The sequence below is a fragment of the Atractosteus spatula genome, chromosome 17 (genome assembly GCF_055471065.1).
Source record: "Atractosteus spatula isolate fAtrSpa1 chromosome 17, fAtrSpa1.hap1, whole genome shotgun sequence".
Lineage (NCBI taxonomy): Eukaryota > Metazoa > Chordata > Actinopteri > Semionotiformes > Lepisosteidae > Atractosteus > Atractosteus spatula.
The window spans coordinates 9,693,382-9,707,736 of record NC_142722.1 but is presented as its reverse complement, the minus strand read 5'-3'; the positions used below and the strand labels follow the sequence as shown (position 1 = coordinate 9,707,736).

The following is a 14,355-nucleotide window of genomic DNA, read 5'->3' as shown; positions in this document are numbered from 1 at the left end:
GAGGAAAGAAGAAATGTATGGTCAAGAGTTGCAGAGAAGAATGTTTTTTGATTTTTCTGTACATGTTTTTAATAAAAAGCCACAACACAGCTGCCAGGAACTGTCACAATTTAGTAACACTATGTGTGCAAAGAAGGTCTGATCAAACGGTTTAGATGCACATCTTCTACTGATCATCCATGAGTTACTATGCAATTGAACACCTTCCCTCTAGGCCAACGGAGAAAGTAAGAAAAGGCCATACTCACGTCAAACCCAGGTGGGCAACTCCTTTTGCTGCTGCTGAGGCTGTTGTTGTTGTTGGCATTCTCATTGTTGAGCCTGTTCCTGTTTGCCAGGGAGGAGGAGCAGGGAAGCGGCCCGCTTTCTTCCTTCTCTTCCTCTAGCATCCCTTCGCTCCCCCCACCGCCCCCTCCACCTCCCCCTCCAACCCCCGGGGCGGTCAGGGGCACCATGTCAGCTTCCTCCTGCTCCTCCTCCTCCTCCTCCTCCTCGTCCTCCTCCTCCACCGTGCCAAACTCCAGCTTCATGCGGATGTCGGCCTCCAGGGGCTCCAGGCGGCAGCAGGTCTGTGCGGCGGTGCCCTCCCCGGGCATGGCAAAGTGGGGCAGGGGGCACTCCCTGGTTTCGAAGCCCTCGTCGTCCAGCAGGGCGTCCCTCTCCACGTCCTCGATCTCGATGAACACGCGCTCCATGTCCAGCACGGGCGGGGCCCGCACCGGCGTGCAGGGGTCGCTGTCCAGGGCCGAGTCCGAGAGCCTCCTGAAGTAGTAGTTGTAATTGGGGGGGTCGGCGGGGTCCACCTCCACTCCGATGGCCCTGCAGGGTGAGGGTCTGGCCTCCTCGCCCCCCCAGGCCTCGTCGGGCCCGGGCACCCCCGGCTCGGGCGTGAGCTCCCCGGGACCGTCCGCGCTGCCGCACTGAGCGGAGGGCTGCTGGCCGTCGGGGAGCTCGCTGTCTGAGTCCGGGCGCCACAGCTTGTTGTGCCGCTGCTTGCTGTGAGGACACAGGAGCAAAGACAGACCCGGGAGAGTTGACCACTATCGACTCCAAGCAGAGCTGTGCCGATACCTCCGTGAAACAGCGGCTAGACTAATAACCCTGATCTTGCTGCACGTGACCCCCGATATCCCTTAAAGGCCAGATCTGATTGGCCTTTGTTCATCTGGATCTCTCCATCTCCCTGCAGTATCACATACTTACATGGAAGAGAGGTATATACACAGTCTTTTGTATACATAAAGAGATATATATATACAGTCTTCATTGCCCCTCATGCTTTTTTATTAAAAGTGACTTTTAGATATTTCACAATCAAACCTATTTTTTGATACGGGAACTTTGTAATGCCCCTTACTCGTATGCAGACGCGCACAAATGCACAACTGCCGAAGAAGCTTTGTCTTAAGACTGCGCCTTATTACAGAAAAACTATAAAGCAATAAACGTTACAAACCTATTCCCTGTAGGCAATTAAAGGTCTCTAAAATCAATAATCATATGAACTAAATTATTGGGGGGGGAGTTTGATATTTTGAATCTTTAAGGAACCTAGGACCAAAACTGATAATGCAAATCATGTTTTCAAAATCTTTAGATTCCTAAATTTCTCAATAACATGCCAAAGTTATTTTAAAATTTAAACAAATCCATAAAAATAATTACTAATGCTAATGTTTTTGGGAGTTATTTATACTGAGGTCTTCTGTAGGAAATATACAGTAAGTGATAAACATAAACAGAAAGAAGATGTCTATCTACTGTTCATTAGTACTATAGAATATTGTGCACAGTGATGCAAAACTAATAAATGTATCTTCTGACTCCACTTATACCCAGTTAAATATTACATTGAAGTAGAAAGAGAGTTATGTAGAGGTTTCTGCACTAATTCTAGATTATAAACACATACAGCTCTTCATAGTGACAGAGGAAATAAATATTAATCCTGAGTTAAACAGAGGACCACGTACCTTTAGAGATTCCAACAGTGTGAAACCCAACCACAGGAAGAAAAAACGCTCAATTTACAGTTCAGCTGTCTTGACTGGGACTCGGTGTCATCCCACTGTGGGAGTCTCTTTCTTTTGCGTGTCAAAGGGTCGAAGAAAATCTCAAACTTCGCCTCAGGCCTGACAGCAGAGACGCACCGCAGCGTGCCAATTGATTTCCGAGGCCAAGCCGGCGGACAGGTGAGCTAAACGCCTCCGTGTCGAACACGAGAAATGGAGGCACAGGCGGCGCCTACCTGGCATCGAGGATGCCTTCGTACTCTCCCAGCTGCCTCATGAACCCGGCGTTGGGGCGCGTGATGCTCCGCTTCTGTTTGACATAATTGTAAGCCTTCTCCAGCGACCAGCCGTACTCCTTCATTGCGTAGGCGATGACGGTGGATGCAGACCTGCTGACACCCATCTTGCAGTGTACCAGACACTTGGAGTGGTTCTTCCTGTGAGGGGGAGGGGGAAAGAAAAGAAAAGAAAAAAAATCAGCACCACGTTGTTTGTCTTGGGCTATGCGTGCCAGGCCCAGTTCTCGGTTTTTCTGGCTTCTCTATGAATTTCTGGATACATTTCAACAGCCTGTTCTACTGTTTGATAAAAGGGGACAGGATTGTGGCTGCACATATCTGAAATCTGAAAGGTACGCTGACCTTGTAAGTCACAAGCCTTATCAGGACCCTGAAGGCTAATGTACAAGTGCCCAAGAGGCTCAACCAGTAAAGGAACAGGCTCATTCAAGCAATTTAACCAGACTTTTTTATTTGGCTAGCCAACCCTCGTCTTTGACCCTGCACTCCTCTTAGCAGTTCTCGTCACCACAGTTCAGTTGATTTCCCCTACGGTTTGGTCCACCCTCTAGCTAATACAGTTCTAATCATCATAAAAGCAGTGGTCCACTCATTACAACGCAACCCGTGAACTTACTTAGCTTTAACTATGAAGTTGTACGTGTCATTCCAATGAGCCAGGAGATCTGTGGCTTCATCATCATAAACCCGTATATTGTGATAGGAAAACATGCCTGGGAAAAAGTTGTCAATTTCTCTGGTCACGTTCAAGATGTAGCCAACACTGAAACAGAACACATTTATATAGTCATGGCGTGCATAGAAATTGTGATATTTCTCCAGAATTTATTGGGGCTAATATTCATTGTTATAGAGATTATTAACAAACACAATCTGGAATTACTTACAGTTGTGAGATCATGTAAACAACTCTTGGACTGACTTGTGAAATAATGCAAAGCTGTGCAGTTCATATGTTAAAGAGAAAAGTTCTTTTATTTTGTTTTTAACACAAAGTTAACTCCCCTGACTCCCGGGAGCATTGTGCATCCTGTTCATGGAATATAACCTGGCAACTTCAGATGTTTCAAAACAAGGCTTTAAGTAAAAAACTGCCACTACTGACACCTAGCAGTAGCATCAGAGAACATACAAAATAGGTTTGATAGCTTTAGCATATTATAAATAGCTACTCCAGAGTTCAGGCTATCTCTGAAACGATCGGTCTTCCACCTAGATCATTGTAGAGGTGCACTGAGCACATCTGTAGTGCAGAAGAGATAAGGCAGCATGACGAACAAAGTTCAAACTCAAGTTACCCGGAGTCCTGCAGTTCTTCTAGGTTGGAGGCATTCCACTCTGAGCCCTGCAACAGAAAAGCAGTAGGGTTGAGCCAGGATTTCCCCCGTCATCGGTGCACTGTGCACATGGCACACACTCCTTCCTCTCCAGAGCCCTCCTGCCAACCCAACCTCTTCTTCACGCAAGAGACAAGAGCCCTCGTCTCCCAGAGTGGCTCTTCCTCCCTGCTTCATCCATAATGTTGAGGCTGGTTCCCATGGAAACCAGAGTTTCCACAGAAACACACCACTGAAGCTACCTGTGTGGTCAGCCTGAAGGTTGGCTAATGACAGGAATGCCTTCTTCCATTTATTTATTTGCTTAATTTTCTTATATTTTTCCTCAATTAAGGACCACTTACGACCAATTAAAATTCAATTAGAGAACGCTTCAGACATTCCAGAATACAGGTGGAGCTACTAATTAGGAAATACCCCAGTAAAACATGCAACTTATCTGTATTAAGTTGCAGTTGCCATTGAATTTCATCTGTGCTTTGGTAAGGTAAGGCATTGAAAAGTTAATGACAAGTACCTTACATCTAAAACAAGATTGTCTTCACACCTGTCACTGTTCTTTAAAGTGGAAGTTTTAAAGTAAATGTAGGTGTAAACAGTATGTAGCACTTCCATCAGCTACTATAATCGTAAAATTAATATTTGAATGCACAAATGTTCAGTAATTCTATGGTAATAGATCTCAATATATGGTCTCCATACAAAAAAAATGTGTGTACATGTATACCATTTTTATTTTTTCCTCAAACAAGCAAAACTGAATGATGAGAACCTGTACTATGAGTATCGAAAGCATCTTACAAAGATTCCCTAATCAAAACAAGCTTTTAGTTTCAATATAAATCTTGGTAATTTACAGAGTTGGATATGCTGGGTCAATTCAGGTATGATCCTTTTCTAAATGATACATTAGTTGAACCTCTTGTCAGGAGTTCAGAGCCTTAATCACTGTACGGTCATGATACAGTTCGAATTCTACTGTCTGACAGAAAGTGTTACAGTAACTAATTCGATCCTGATCGTACCAGATAGAGATGGTCGAAAATGAGCGTGGCTTTGTCCATTTGCCCAAGGATGAGCAGCATCTCATTATCAATGAACTCTTTGTACTCCTTTAGATTACAGTTCATGTGCTGCTCCAGCTCATTTCGAATCTGTAAGAAATTGGGGAAAAAAAAACAAATTTTTACAAAACAATCTAAGTATGAGATGAACAGGTAGCTCATACACGTGGTTCCTCTTCTATACTTATTAATTGCAAATGTAAAGACTTTGGTTTCATTAGTTATTGCTGCAAATCTTTGGAGATGGAGAAATATACATACAGTATGTTTAACAATGTTAGCAATTGCACTGTGCAACATTCTAAAGCTATACGCATGTGCTTCAAATGGAAATGTACCTCCAAAGTGCTACTTCATGACATACTGGTATTCTCATAACAAAATGCAAGTCAAAATAAATATAATTAGAAGTCTTAATTTTAAAGCTTACAGGCACAAGCGTCATATGTCTTAGTATTATCTTATCTGTCATGTACAAGTGGGAATTTTAACATGCTTGCAGTTTTCTCTTACAAACATGGTGCAGGATTCACCAACCAAGAAACCCTGGAGCACTATGACATAGTTGATGTGGAAGATGGACACCTGTATACTGTAGAGGACAAAGTTCTCAGGACATACATATCACTGCCATATAATTTATAATCTTCTTTTCAAATGGAAAAAAAGACAATCAGAAGAAATGAGTCACTCAGAGACTTGCCTCTCAAAACAAAGAGTGTATCATAATTCATATAAATGTCACAATGTGTTTGTTCAGCAGAGTAGGATATAATGAGTGCATGTACTTCTACTTCTATCCCTAAATGCTGATAAGCAATGCAAAGGAATGACAAATGGGAAAACACACTGGCATGGTTTAAGCTTTTTTTTGCCAAATCAACACACACCTCCTTGGAAGTAACATTCTCCAGATCTTGGAACATCATTATGCTCCTGAGCTTGGCTTTAATAAGGCACTCTGTTCGCTCCCTCTCTGTAGGCCTAAAACAAAAGGAAAGTAAAACAGCATGGTTAAACCAAAGTGCAGTGCTATAGCTAGGCAGGGTTATGTATGATGAAGCAGGACAAAACTTTCATCCTCTAGAACAATGAAGCTCAGAGCTGGGGAAGAAAGTTAACCTAGTCTCTGTGTCTTAGGAATTCCAAGTTTCTCAGAACACTAGAAAGATAAAAGGTACAGTACTTACGAAATTTGAACTTGATCAAGATTATGGGGCTAAGTACCAAGAATGCCTCTATGATGTTTCCTAACTTGTGATAGATAGCCCCTTTGTGTCAGAGGGTTCAACAACAGCTCACTTACTTATCAACAAACATGGCAGGGGAGTCAGGCCGCATGGTCTCCAAGTCCTGCATGGCGTTCCACTCATTAATGGAGCTCTGGTCAGAGGAGATGCAGCTCTCATAGTAGCCCATCCAGGTCAGGGCTATACCGCCTGGGAAGTAGTTGTACCTCCTTGACACCTCACATGCCTTGTGCAGGATCTGCAGTGCTGACCTACACACCAATAACAAGGTTTCTACCATCTGCTGCAAACAAGCACCTCTCTTTGCACAAAGCTCCATAGCACTGCTCTGTTCATGTCCCAGAGAAACGCAATGCAGCCGTCCACAGGTGGGAATTTTCCCTCTGTAGGTGACGAACCGCTCCAGTGATCACTGTACAACACGTGCAAAAGCCCTTAATAGATATATATATATATTAGACTGTTTTAAACGGTCTTTATATGACATCATTTGAAAATTACATTCAGAGAAAACTACTCCTCGTCTCCAGTTCATTCGTAGGCCACTAGGTGGTGCAGGGGCTCAGCAGTCTAACGTGAGCACATTTAGATGAAAGCTGTATCATTTTCATTACCTAACAGCTAACCATGCATGTCAGTCTGTACTTGATATTACATTCTGTATCCATACTTTATTTGACACAATCATATATGTCATGGCAACTAAGATAATGGCATGTTTTAATCACTTATTAAAGAATACCAAGAAAGAATGCAGTTCAAGGGCAGAAAACCAGAATGAATCAGGTACAATGCTATTTTTACATACCACATGGCTTGGACAGACACAGGCTTGAAGACATGAGTTCTTCCTGCTGTATTTACACTGAAACCTCTGTGCCAAAAAAAAAAGAACTTCAGCAACAAGTTGCAAAATTGCAAGTGGTGTGCAAAGGCTGGGCTAAACAATTGCAACATCGTTAACAGATAACAAAGAAGCATATGAAGCACATTGTGCTGGGAAGATACAGAAGTGCAGATTGCTACAGCTCTAGCTTCTGTCATAATAATTGCCAGGGAGCTCTTTGGTTTCATTTGTTATCGCTGCAGATCTAAATATAATGTCCAGTAGATGGCAGTGCAGCTTAATCTCCCTAAAGCATCAGAGCTGTGCCGCATCTAGAAAATAAATGCACCTTACCCATCTCCATCCAAATGGATCTTGGTATCGCTCCACAGCGGCAAAACCATTCCGATTGAGCAGCTTTTACTGCAAAATTCAACATGATACTTTCTCAGTGCTTAACCAAAAAAAAAATCTAAAAACCAATTTATACTATTTTTTCATATAAACAAACATCTGTCTTCACATTATCACAGTCTCCCTCTGCCATTTAAAAGCTCTGCACCACCCTTATATTTTTACAATCAATATATAAATGATATAGTTCTATTTCTACGATCAAGGGAATTCAAATTTATTTTTGCTTATAGGACTATGTAATAATACAGTAAAATTAGCTTGATATTAAATCAGTTAATGGACAAGTATTATAAAGTGATACAGCAATGGTGTGATGTGATGTGACCTATGTACCTGTCTTTGTTGATGAAGTCCATGCCCAGCAAAATGTTCTCTTCTGTGTCCTGACGCCCACTGGTGTAAACTACTACCATGTACCGCACGCGATCTGACCACGCGCTTTCCAAACGCACAGCCTGCAGGAAAAAAAAAGGCACATAGTTCCCACCTCAGTTTCCAGGCCTTTGTAGCGCATCCCAGAAATGGGTTTTTCAACCATCCCATGTAGACAACGTTGCGCAATAAGCGAAGAACAGAAAACTGAAAATAATAGACCATAAAAACGTAGTTCTACTCTTTAATATAACCTAGACTACATAAGGAGCACAAAGACACTGAACTGACAAGACAGTGCCAGAAGTCACAACATCTGTGTTTGTATGGGGACTTTTTCGGTTATGTTCTCACCAGTTTAATTCTGTCCTCTGAACGGAGAAGATTTATCATCACCTGCAGGTGCTGAGGTAAATCACCTGTCAACAACAACAAAGCATAAATATAGACACCAATAATTTTAAAACAAATCATTTGAATAATAGGCCTCCTGGGGATGATTTGTGCATTAACACACCTGTACAGAGAAACCAAGAGTGAGAGGAAACATCGCTGTCTCTTTAACCAGTTTAGAATTGCGCCTTGAGGTCATTAGTAACTTTGGCTAGCGCTAATTACCAACATCTCCACAGAAAGTAAGCCTGGTAAAAAACTTCACATACACTTTCTGATTCTCGTGAATAGACACTTGGACACAAGCACTAACGAAGGGCCCTCAAGGGCTAAGAAAAGGCCTTTCTGAGGTGACAAAAGCCTGTTCAAACTAACCAGGGGTTAATAAGAGCCTGTTAACCCACCAGAAGGAAAGTGCTGACTGCTTATGCCTGAAGGCACAGGGCAGAGCCTAGGCAGGCCAACAGAAAGGCTTTGTGCTACAAAGTGTTTACCAAGCAGCAGCTGGACAGTGGTACAGTGTGTGCCTCCTACTGAACAACTGCCCCTGTCCTCCGTTTCAACCAGCTTGCTTTATCTCTTGCACAAAGGCCTTCAAAGGGCTCTGTTTACAGCTCCTGTCGTGCAGCTATTCACAAGGTCAACCACATCAACTGCAAATGGAGGCCCTCACCCTGCCCAAAGTTTCTCACAAAATAAAACTGGCTTGTTACTGGGGATGTGAGGTTTTTCCTGACATTCTTGGGTAAAGCAAGCCTTCTTTCCTGAAAGTACACGGTGGGCTGCTCATTGTAAATTGCCGTCAATCCTGCTTCTCCACATTGCGTAATAAATTGAGAGATTCCTTCCCGTTCTTCCACTTAAATATTACAGAATTAGCATGAGAAAAAAAGTGCAGCAGCTGAAGCAGGCAGGAAAAGAAACATCTTGCAATCGAGGCAACCAAGGAATAAAATGGTCGAAGCATAAAAACATGGCTTCAGGGCAGTTTTAATTACGTCCGATGGCTTAAAACTAATTACAGACTGCATCAACGGTGCAGAAGCTAGTCATTCGTCATGCAACAACGTATGTGCACACGGCAATTTAAATTGCTTAGCTTCTGGTACAAGTCTAACAGCTACACCTTGACACTCAAGCAGGTTCACACGAAACGAGACTGCATACCTTCTGTTACTGACCCCTCGTTCCACACAGGAATGTTCCCTTTGAACCCTGGAGTTCTTTTGGTCTTAAGAATTTTAATGATAGATCTTATCACAAAAATGTACCACTTCATAAAGCGAACAGGTTGATGAGGAAACATGAAACTGGAAGCAATGCATTTCAGTAACTCAGCAAAATAGAAACTTTTATAGTCTTTATCTTACACAGAAACACAGCTCAATTTAACCTTAAGGGTCTGTCATTAACAGCCATAATTTACCACTTGGGCTATCAGTACCCATCTTAAACAAGCCAGATGATGGGATTCACATTAATCTGGTATTTTACCTTTGGATTCCCATTAAGGAAACTCAAATGAGAGCAGGAAGCAGAGCTGGATACAGCTCAAGTTTTAGGTTCTCAAACAGGATGCTGCCCTCTGACGTTTTATTTTGTCTCTTAAATCCTGTTGTTGAGTCATAGACAGGACTTTGTTCAGTATTCAGTACATCTAGAGCTACCTCAAATCCAGCTGCAGAGATTAAATTATCATGCACAGAAGTCCTAGAACAAAGCCTTTGGCTACCCTACTCAAAGGGGTCAGAGAGAGTTTGATTCTCAAAGTCCACCTAGTCTTTCAGCGTCTACATCTGCGCTCACCCACCAGATGTCTACCAACAATCACATTCACCCACACAGACAAGGTAAACGCTGTGGTTACAATAAGCAACCATTTAATGATAAGGCTAGTAAATATACTGTAATCAGACTTCTGGCACGCTGAGCATTGTTTAACTGTAATTGACCATAACCCTCTTGCTATTCCGGACCACGTAAAAACCGAGTTCATCTAGACGTGGGTTGTGGCAGAGCTCTGCTGCACTGCTGTTTCCAAGTGGCCTTTTACTTTCTTTTAGGACGCGTGATCAATCACTTGCTGTGCCAGCTTGGGGGGGGGGGGGGGGAAAGGAAAGGGAAACCTAATTTCACTTGCTTGCTTGGCACCCTTGTTAATAGCTCCAGCGTGTGAAAAGGGAGTGTGCTGACAAGTCTCCTGCTAAACGGGCCTGGCCCTTTGATTTAGGTTGAGTGTTCATCTTCCCTGTCTATTCTCTGCTCAGAGCAGAGAAACTCAGATCCTGTGTGCAAGCAGCACCATTTAACAAGCTGGCAGGATACACCTAAGGCTTCTTCCTGCTTTGTTGTCCCATTTCTGGCCCACATCTCAGCTCTCTGGAGCAGACCACCCTTATCAGTAAAGTGCTGCACACCGTATTTTTAAACCATTTTATACTACACTATGTGCAAGTAATCTTAAATTGCTGGCGCAATTGAAGTTCTTTTCACATTCTGGTGACAAAATGTCCTGGAGGACGCGTTGAGACTGAAAACCTCCGTGTGCTTTTTATGCTTCTATGTTCCTCTCTACCCGCATAGAATGCTCTGAGATTGCAACACGGATTTATCTCTATCCCTTCCATTTCCATCACGGAAATGATGACAATGAGTGCAAGGAGAGTTACGCAGTGTTAAAATCGCAGGTAGTGTGAAAAAAAGTAAATATAAAATTACATGTAAATATGACGCACACCCTTATAATGTACACTAACAGTAATCTAGGACAAATCTCTAGGTCTACATTCCATTGATCTGCATTATTGCACTGCGCGCAAATACTAAGGAGACAGTGCTTATTTTTTATACTGTATGTGCTTATTTCTTATACACATGCATGTTGGTTACTCTCCAATGAACCTTGTCCTTTTTTCAGTGAACACATATACTGTAGGTTTACTTCCTCTACTGAACCCAACTTCAATTCTGTACTGTACTTTGTCGCTCAAATAAATATTCACAACATTCTCAGATACATTCGATGCAGCAGAGGGGCACCTTACAAGTTAATCTAAAGATATGGTCCTCAGTTTACGTCAGCCCCTATCAACAACTCTGTCCCACGATGAAGCACTGGATGTCCCGGAGAGTTCAGCAGATAAAAACAACCCACTCAGACAGAACTCAAAACACAGTGTTGCCTTTACAAACCACTATCTTCTGTTTTCTAAGATTCCATGCCTGATCTTCACTGTCGGACCAACCATACCCGACAAAGACGGAGACAGTTCTTTTAAGATTGGTCTAACTAGTTTTAAGTCACATATTTTCCTGGAAAAAATCTGCAGAGTCAGCACAAAACGTTTTCAAGTATCTCTAAGAATGATCATTTATTTGAACTTCATTATCTAACCTGAATGCCAGGTAAGTGTACCTTGACATGATCAGCACTAAAACCGACCGGATCAGGGTCTTACCAACTAACTCCAGCTGAGGAGTGTTTAAAGAGGAACCCAGGCTATCACCCTGAATCTGACCTCAGGCTTAAATCTCACACCTCTTGACCATAACCTTACAAAGCCAAACCCAAGTTATGCGGTCTCTTGATGTATATTTAAAAAGTCCAGCTCCTTAATCCTTTTTGTGTCTGGGACATTGTTACTAATGTCTGCTGCCTACGTCAACACGAAGCATTTAGCGTAATGCCATTGTCTGGCACATCATCAGAGATGGGGGGGGGGGGGGGAAATGCATTGTCTTCAACACTGAGCAGGTTATATGAAGATAAGAAAAGTAACATGTCAAGGGTTAGAAGGAGGGTCTCTTTGCGTTGCTTTGGAATCACTTCAGCTGTGCTTACATTTGACCTCTGACTTTGTCGAACAATACATCCCACCTTCTGCTCCCAGACTTACCTGCATGTTTGTGATGGGGGTGTACCTTCTGGCACTGCGGACTGCTTCCCTGCTGCAGAAAAAGAGCTGCTCCCTTCACCATGAAGAAGCTCTCACTCAGGCTGAAACACAAGCGCAGGGGTAAAATGACATCTTGCGCCTTACACAGCACACAAACCACAACATTGCTTAGACCGGCAAAGCACAGGATGAAAACGTAAAAAGAGGAGCTGCTAGCAGCAATCAAGTACTGCTACAACAGATCTTAAAAGAATTTAATTTGAGGAGATCGGTCACTGTGAGGACGGTGATAACCCAATGCTGAAAATGATACAGTGTTCAGAGAAAGTTATCCCTGGACCTCACAAGCTGAAACATCAATGCAGACCAAAGTGCTGTCTTAGTCCTGTGTTAGTTAATATACTGATCTTAGCAGCAGGATCTCTGAGCCCGCTAATTGAATGTAGAGACTTATCAGTAATCTCCCAGAGTCCGATGATGAAACAAAAAGCCATGAGCTTAGTGGTTCTGTGAATTACTCTTTGATATTCTACAAGTAACAACCCAATGTATTGAGTTTCATTCCATAGTTTACCTGGAATTGTTACCTTAGAACAAGTCGAAATCTGCTTTTCATAACACTGGGTGCATTCCCCAGTAATACAAAATATATAAAGAGGCATTCTAACGATATTAGTATAGCTTCTAAAAACATATTCCCACCTCTTCAGGCTCCTGTGACTAAAGGTTTAAAAAACACAAATTCAAAAAGTATCCTTACAATTTACAAGATGGCTCAAAACTATCCAGAACCTCTAATTCCACTGGTTTTCATTTTCATGCGAAGCCAATGAGATAATTTAGCCAGACATTAGGTGAAAATGCACAGCACGCACAATGGCAATGGACTGAAATTCCCAACCCTTTCTCTTGTGGCTTTAAAATCCTCTCACTGGTCCGTGCTTGTCCCTTCTGACGGATAGCAATTAACTACCCAAAACCATGACGGCATTTTTCAAGCTTTTGAGTGTAAGCTCTACACATACTGTAATTCAAGATAAGATACAAAATAACGGTCAACGAAGAACTTGATTGTGTACAGGCTTTTCAGACCCTGTTTACTCGGCTCAAACGGGTTCCTCAATTCTAGGAAAACACCTCTCATTGTATTCTCAGATGGCTCGGAAACATGATCTGCCGGGGGGGGGGGGGGGGATGTAATCATATCATGCCTTAAACTTGGTCAGATTCATCAGTCAGGCCCTATTGTCTGCAGCTCTGCTGAGATCACTGGACTTCCTTCATCCAATCCGAAAGGAACCAAGCCCAACCTCAGGAAGACGAACTGGAAAGTCAACGAGGCCAGCTTTGTCGGCAGTCAAACTGCCTTTCATAACCAAGACAATACCCAACAATGAAAGGACAATGTGGTGGTGCTTGTTACACGGTTTTCACCTTTTTTTTTTTAAACTCTGAATGATCTTTTTCTAAAAAGCTGAATGCTCAGCCTGTTAGGGGTCAACAAATATAAAGCACAGCCATGCAGGGACTTATTTTACTGTGATCAAGATGTTAAATGACCTTGTTTTCTAGCTTCGTCCTCTGTACACAGTGATTTCAATGAACATAAGCTGTTTGTAATGGTAAAACAATGAACGTCAGTTATATATCTGTTTTTATAAACCTGAACTGTACGGACTTGTCCTGTGTCAATTTATTCCATCCATCTAAATTAAAAAAACAACTGTGTGTATACATAATATACATACAGACCACACAACCTTTCTTTTAAAATAAATATTGCACGCATAGACACCCTAATTATCCAGACGGATCCTCAGCAGTCTCTCTGGCAACATGTCAGAAAACAAGTATCCCCATTATCAGACAGTCTCCACAAAAGCCTTGTCTAAATATATCTCTGCTGATGTGCATTATCAAGAAAAACAAAACAGGCTTCAAAGGAACATTGGACAGTCATCCCTATTATTAATATGACACCCTTTACACTGGGCTTAAGACTAGCTTGGCAGACATTTTGCTGCTGCAACTTATAAAATACAATCATAAATTATACTAATTTAAATATTTATGTGAATAAAGTGCAGTATGTCTCACCCACTCATACAAAGAGTGCATGGAGCTATGTGCCAGAAACCATATCCTGTATTACCATGTCTTTATATTACATTCAGAGACGATGCCTTCTATGAACATATTTCATATGTACATTCCTGATTTTTCACAAATTGTCAAGGTTCAGCTATTTGAATGAAGACACATCAATTCATTATAACTTCATTATACAGTATACAGCTTTCTCTTGAATACAGAAATCCTATATAGAATGTTTCTCTGAATGACTAGAGTTCAAAAGGAAGTCAAAATAATAGATATCAATAGTATGTATAAAAATAATTCCAAAATGGAATGACAAAATGAATGAAAAAAAAAACATTTGGCTGTTTAGCCTTCTGAAAAACTAAATATTTTACTTAATGAAAACAACA

The 14,355-nt window shown here is 42.0% G+C and overlaps 1 protein-coding gene across 2 annotated transcripts in view; it reads right to left on the bottom strand.

Annotated features, from left to right (window-relative positions):
• The window catches only part of ssh1a (slingshot protein phosphatase 1a), a 36,415-nt gene that overhangs the window by 6,080 nt on the left and 15,980 nt on the right, over positions 1–14,355 (bottom strand). For both annotated transcript variants that reach the window (XM_088936125.1, XM_088936126.1), the window contains exons 3-14: positions 11,867–11,967; positions 7,932–7,996; positions 7,539–7,660; positions 7,143–7,211; positions 6,771–6,836; positions 6,019–6,213; positions 5,603–5,696; positions 4,674–4,802; positions 3,610–3,656; positions 2,928–3,074; positions 2,249–2,449; positions 249–996 (exon numbers count right to left, since the gene is read on the bottom strand). In XM_088936125.1, coding sequence (XP_088792251.1) covers positions 249–996; positions 2,249–2,449; positions 2,928–3,074; positions 3,610–3,656; positions 4,674–4,802; positions 5,603–5,696; positions 6,019–6,213; positions 6,771–6,836; positions 7,143–7,211; positions 7,539–7,660; positions 7,932–7,996; positions 11,867–11,967 — 1,984 coding nt within the window. The remainder of the gene's footprint in view (positions 1–248; positions 997–2,248; positions 2,450–2,927; positions 3,075–3,609; positions 3,657–4,673; positions 4,803–5,602; positions 5,697–6,018; positions 6,214–6,770; positions 6,837–7,142; positions 7,212–7,538; positions 7,661–7,931; positions 7,997–11,866; positions 11,968–14,355) is intronic.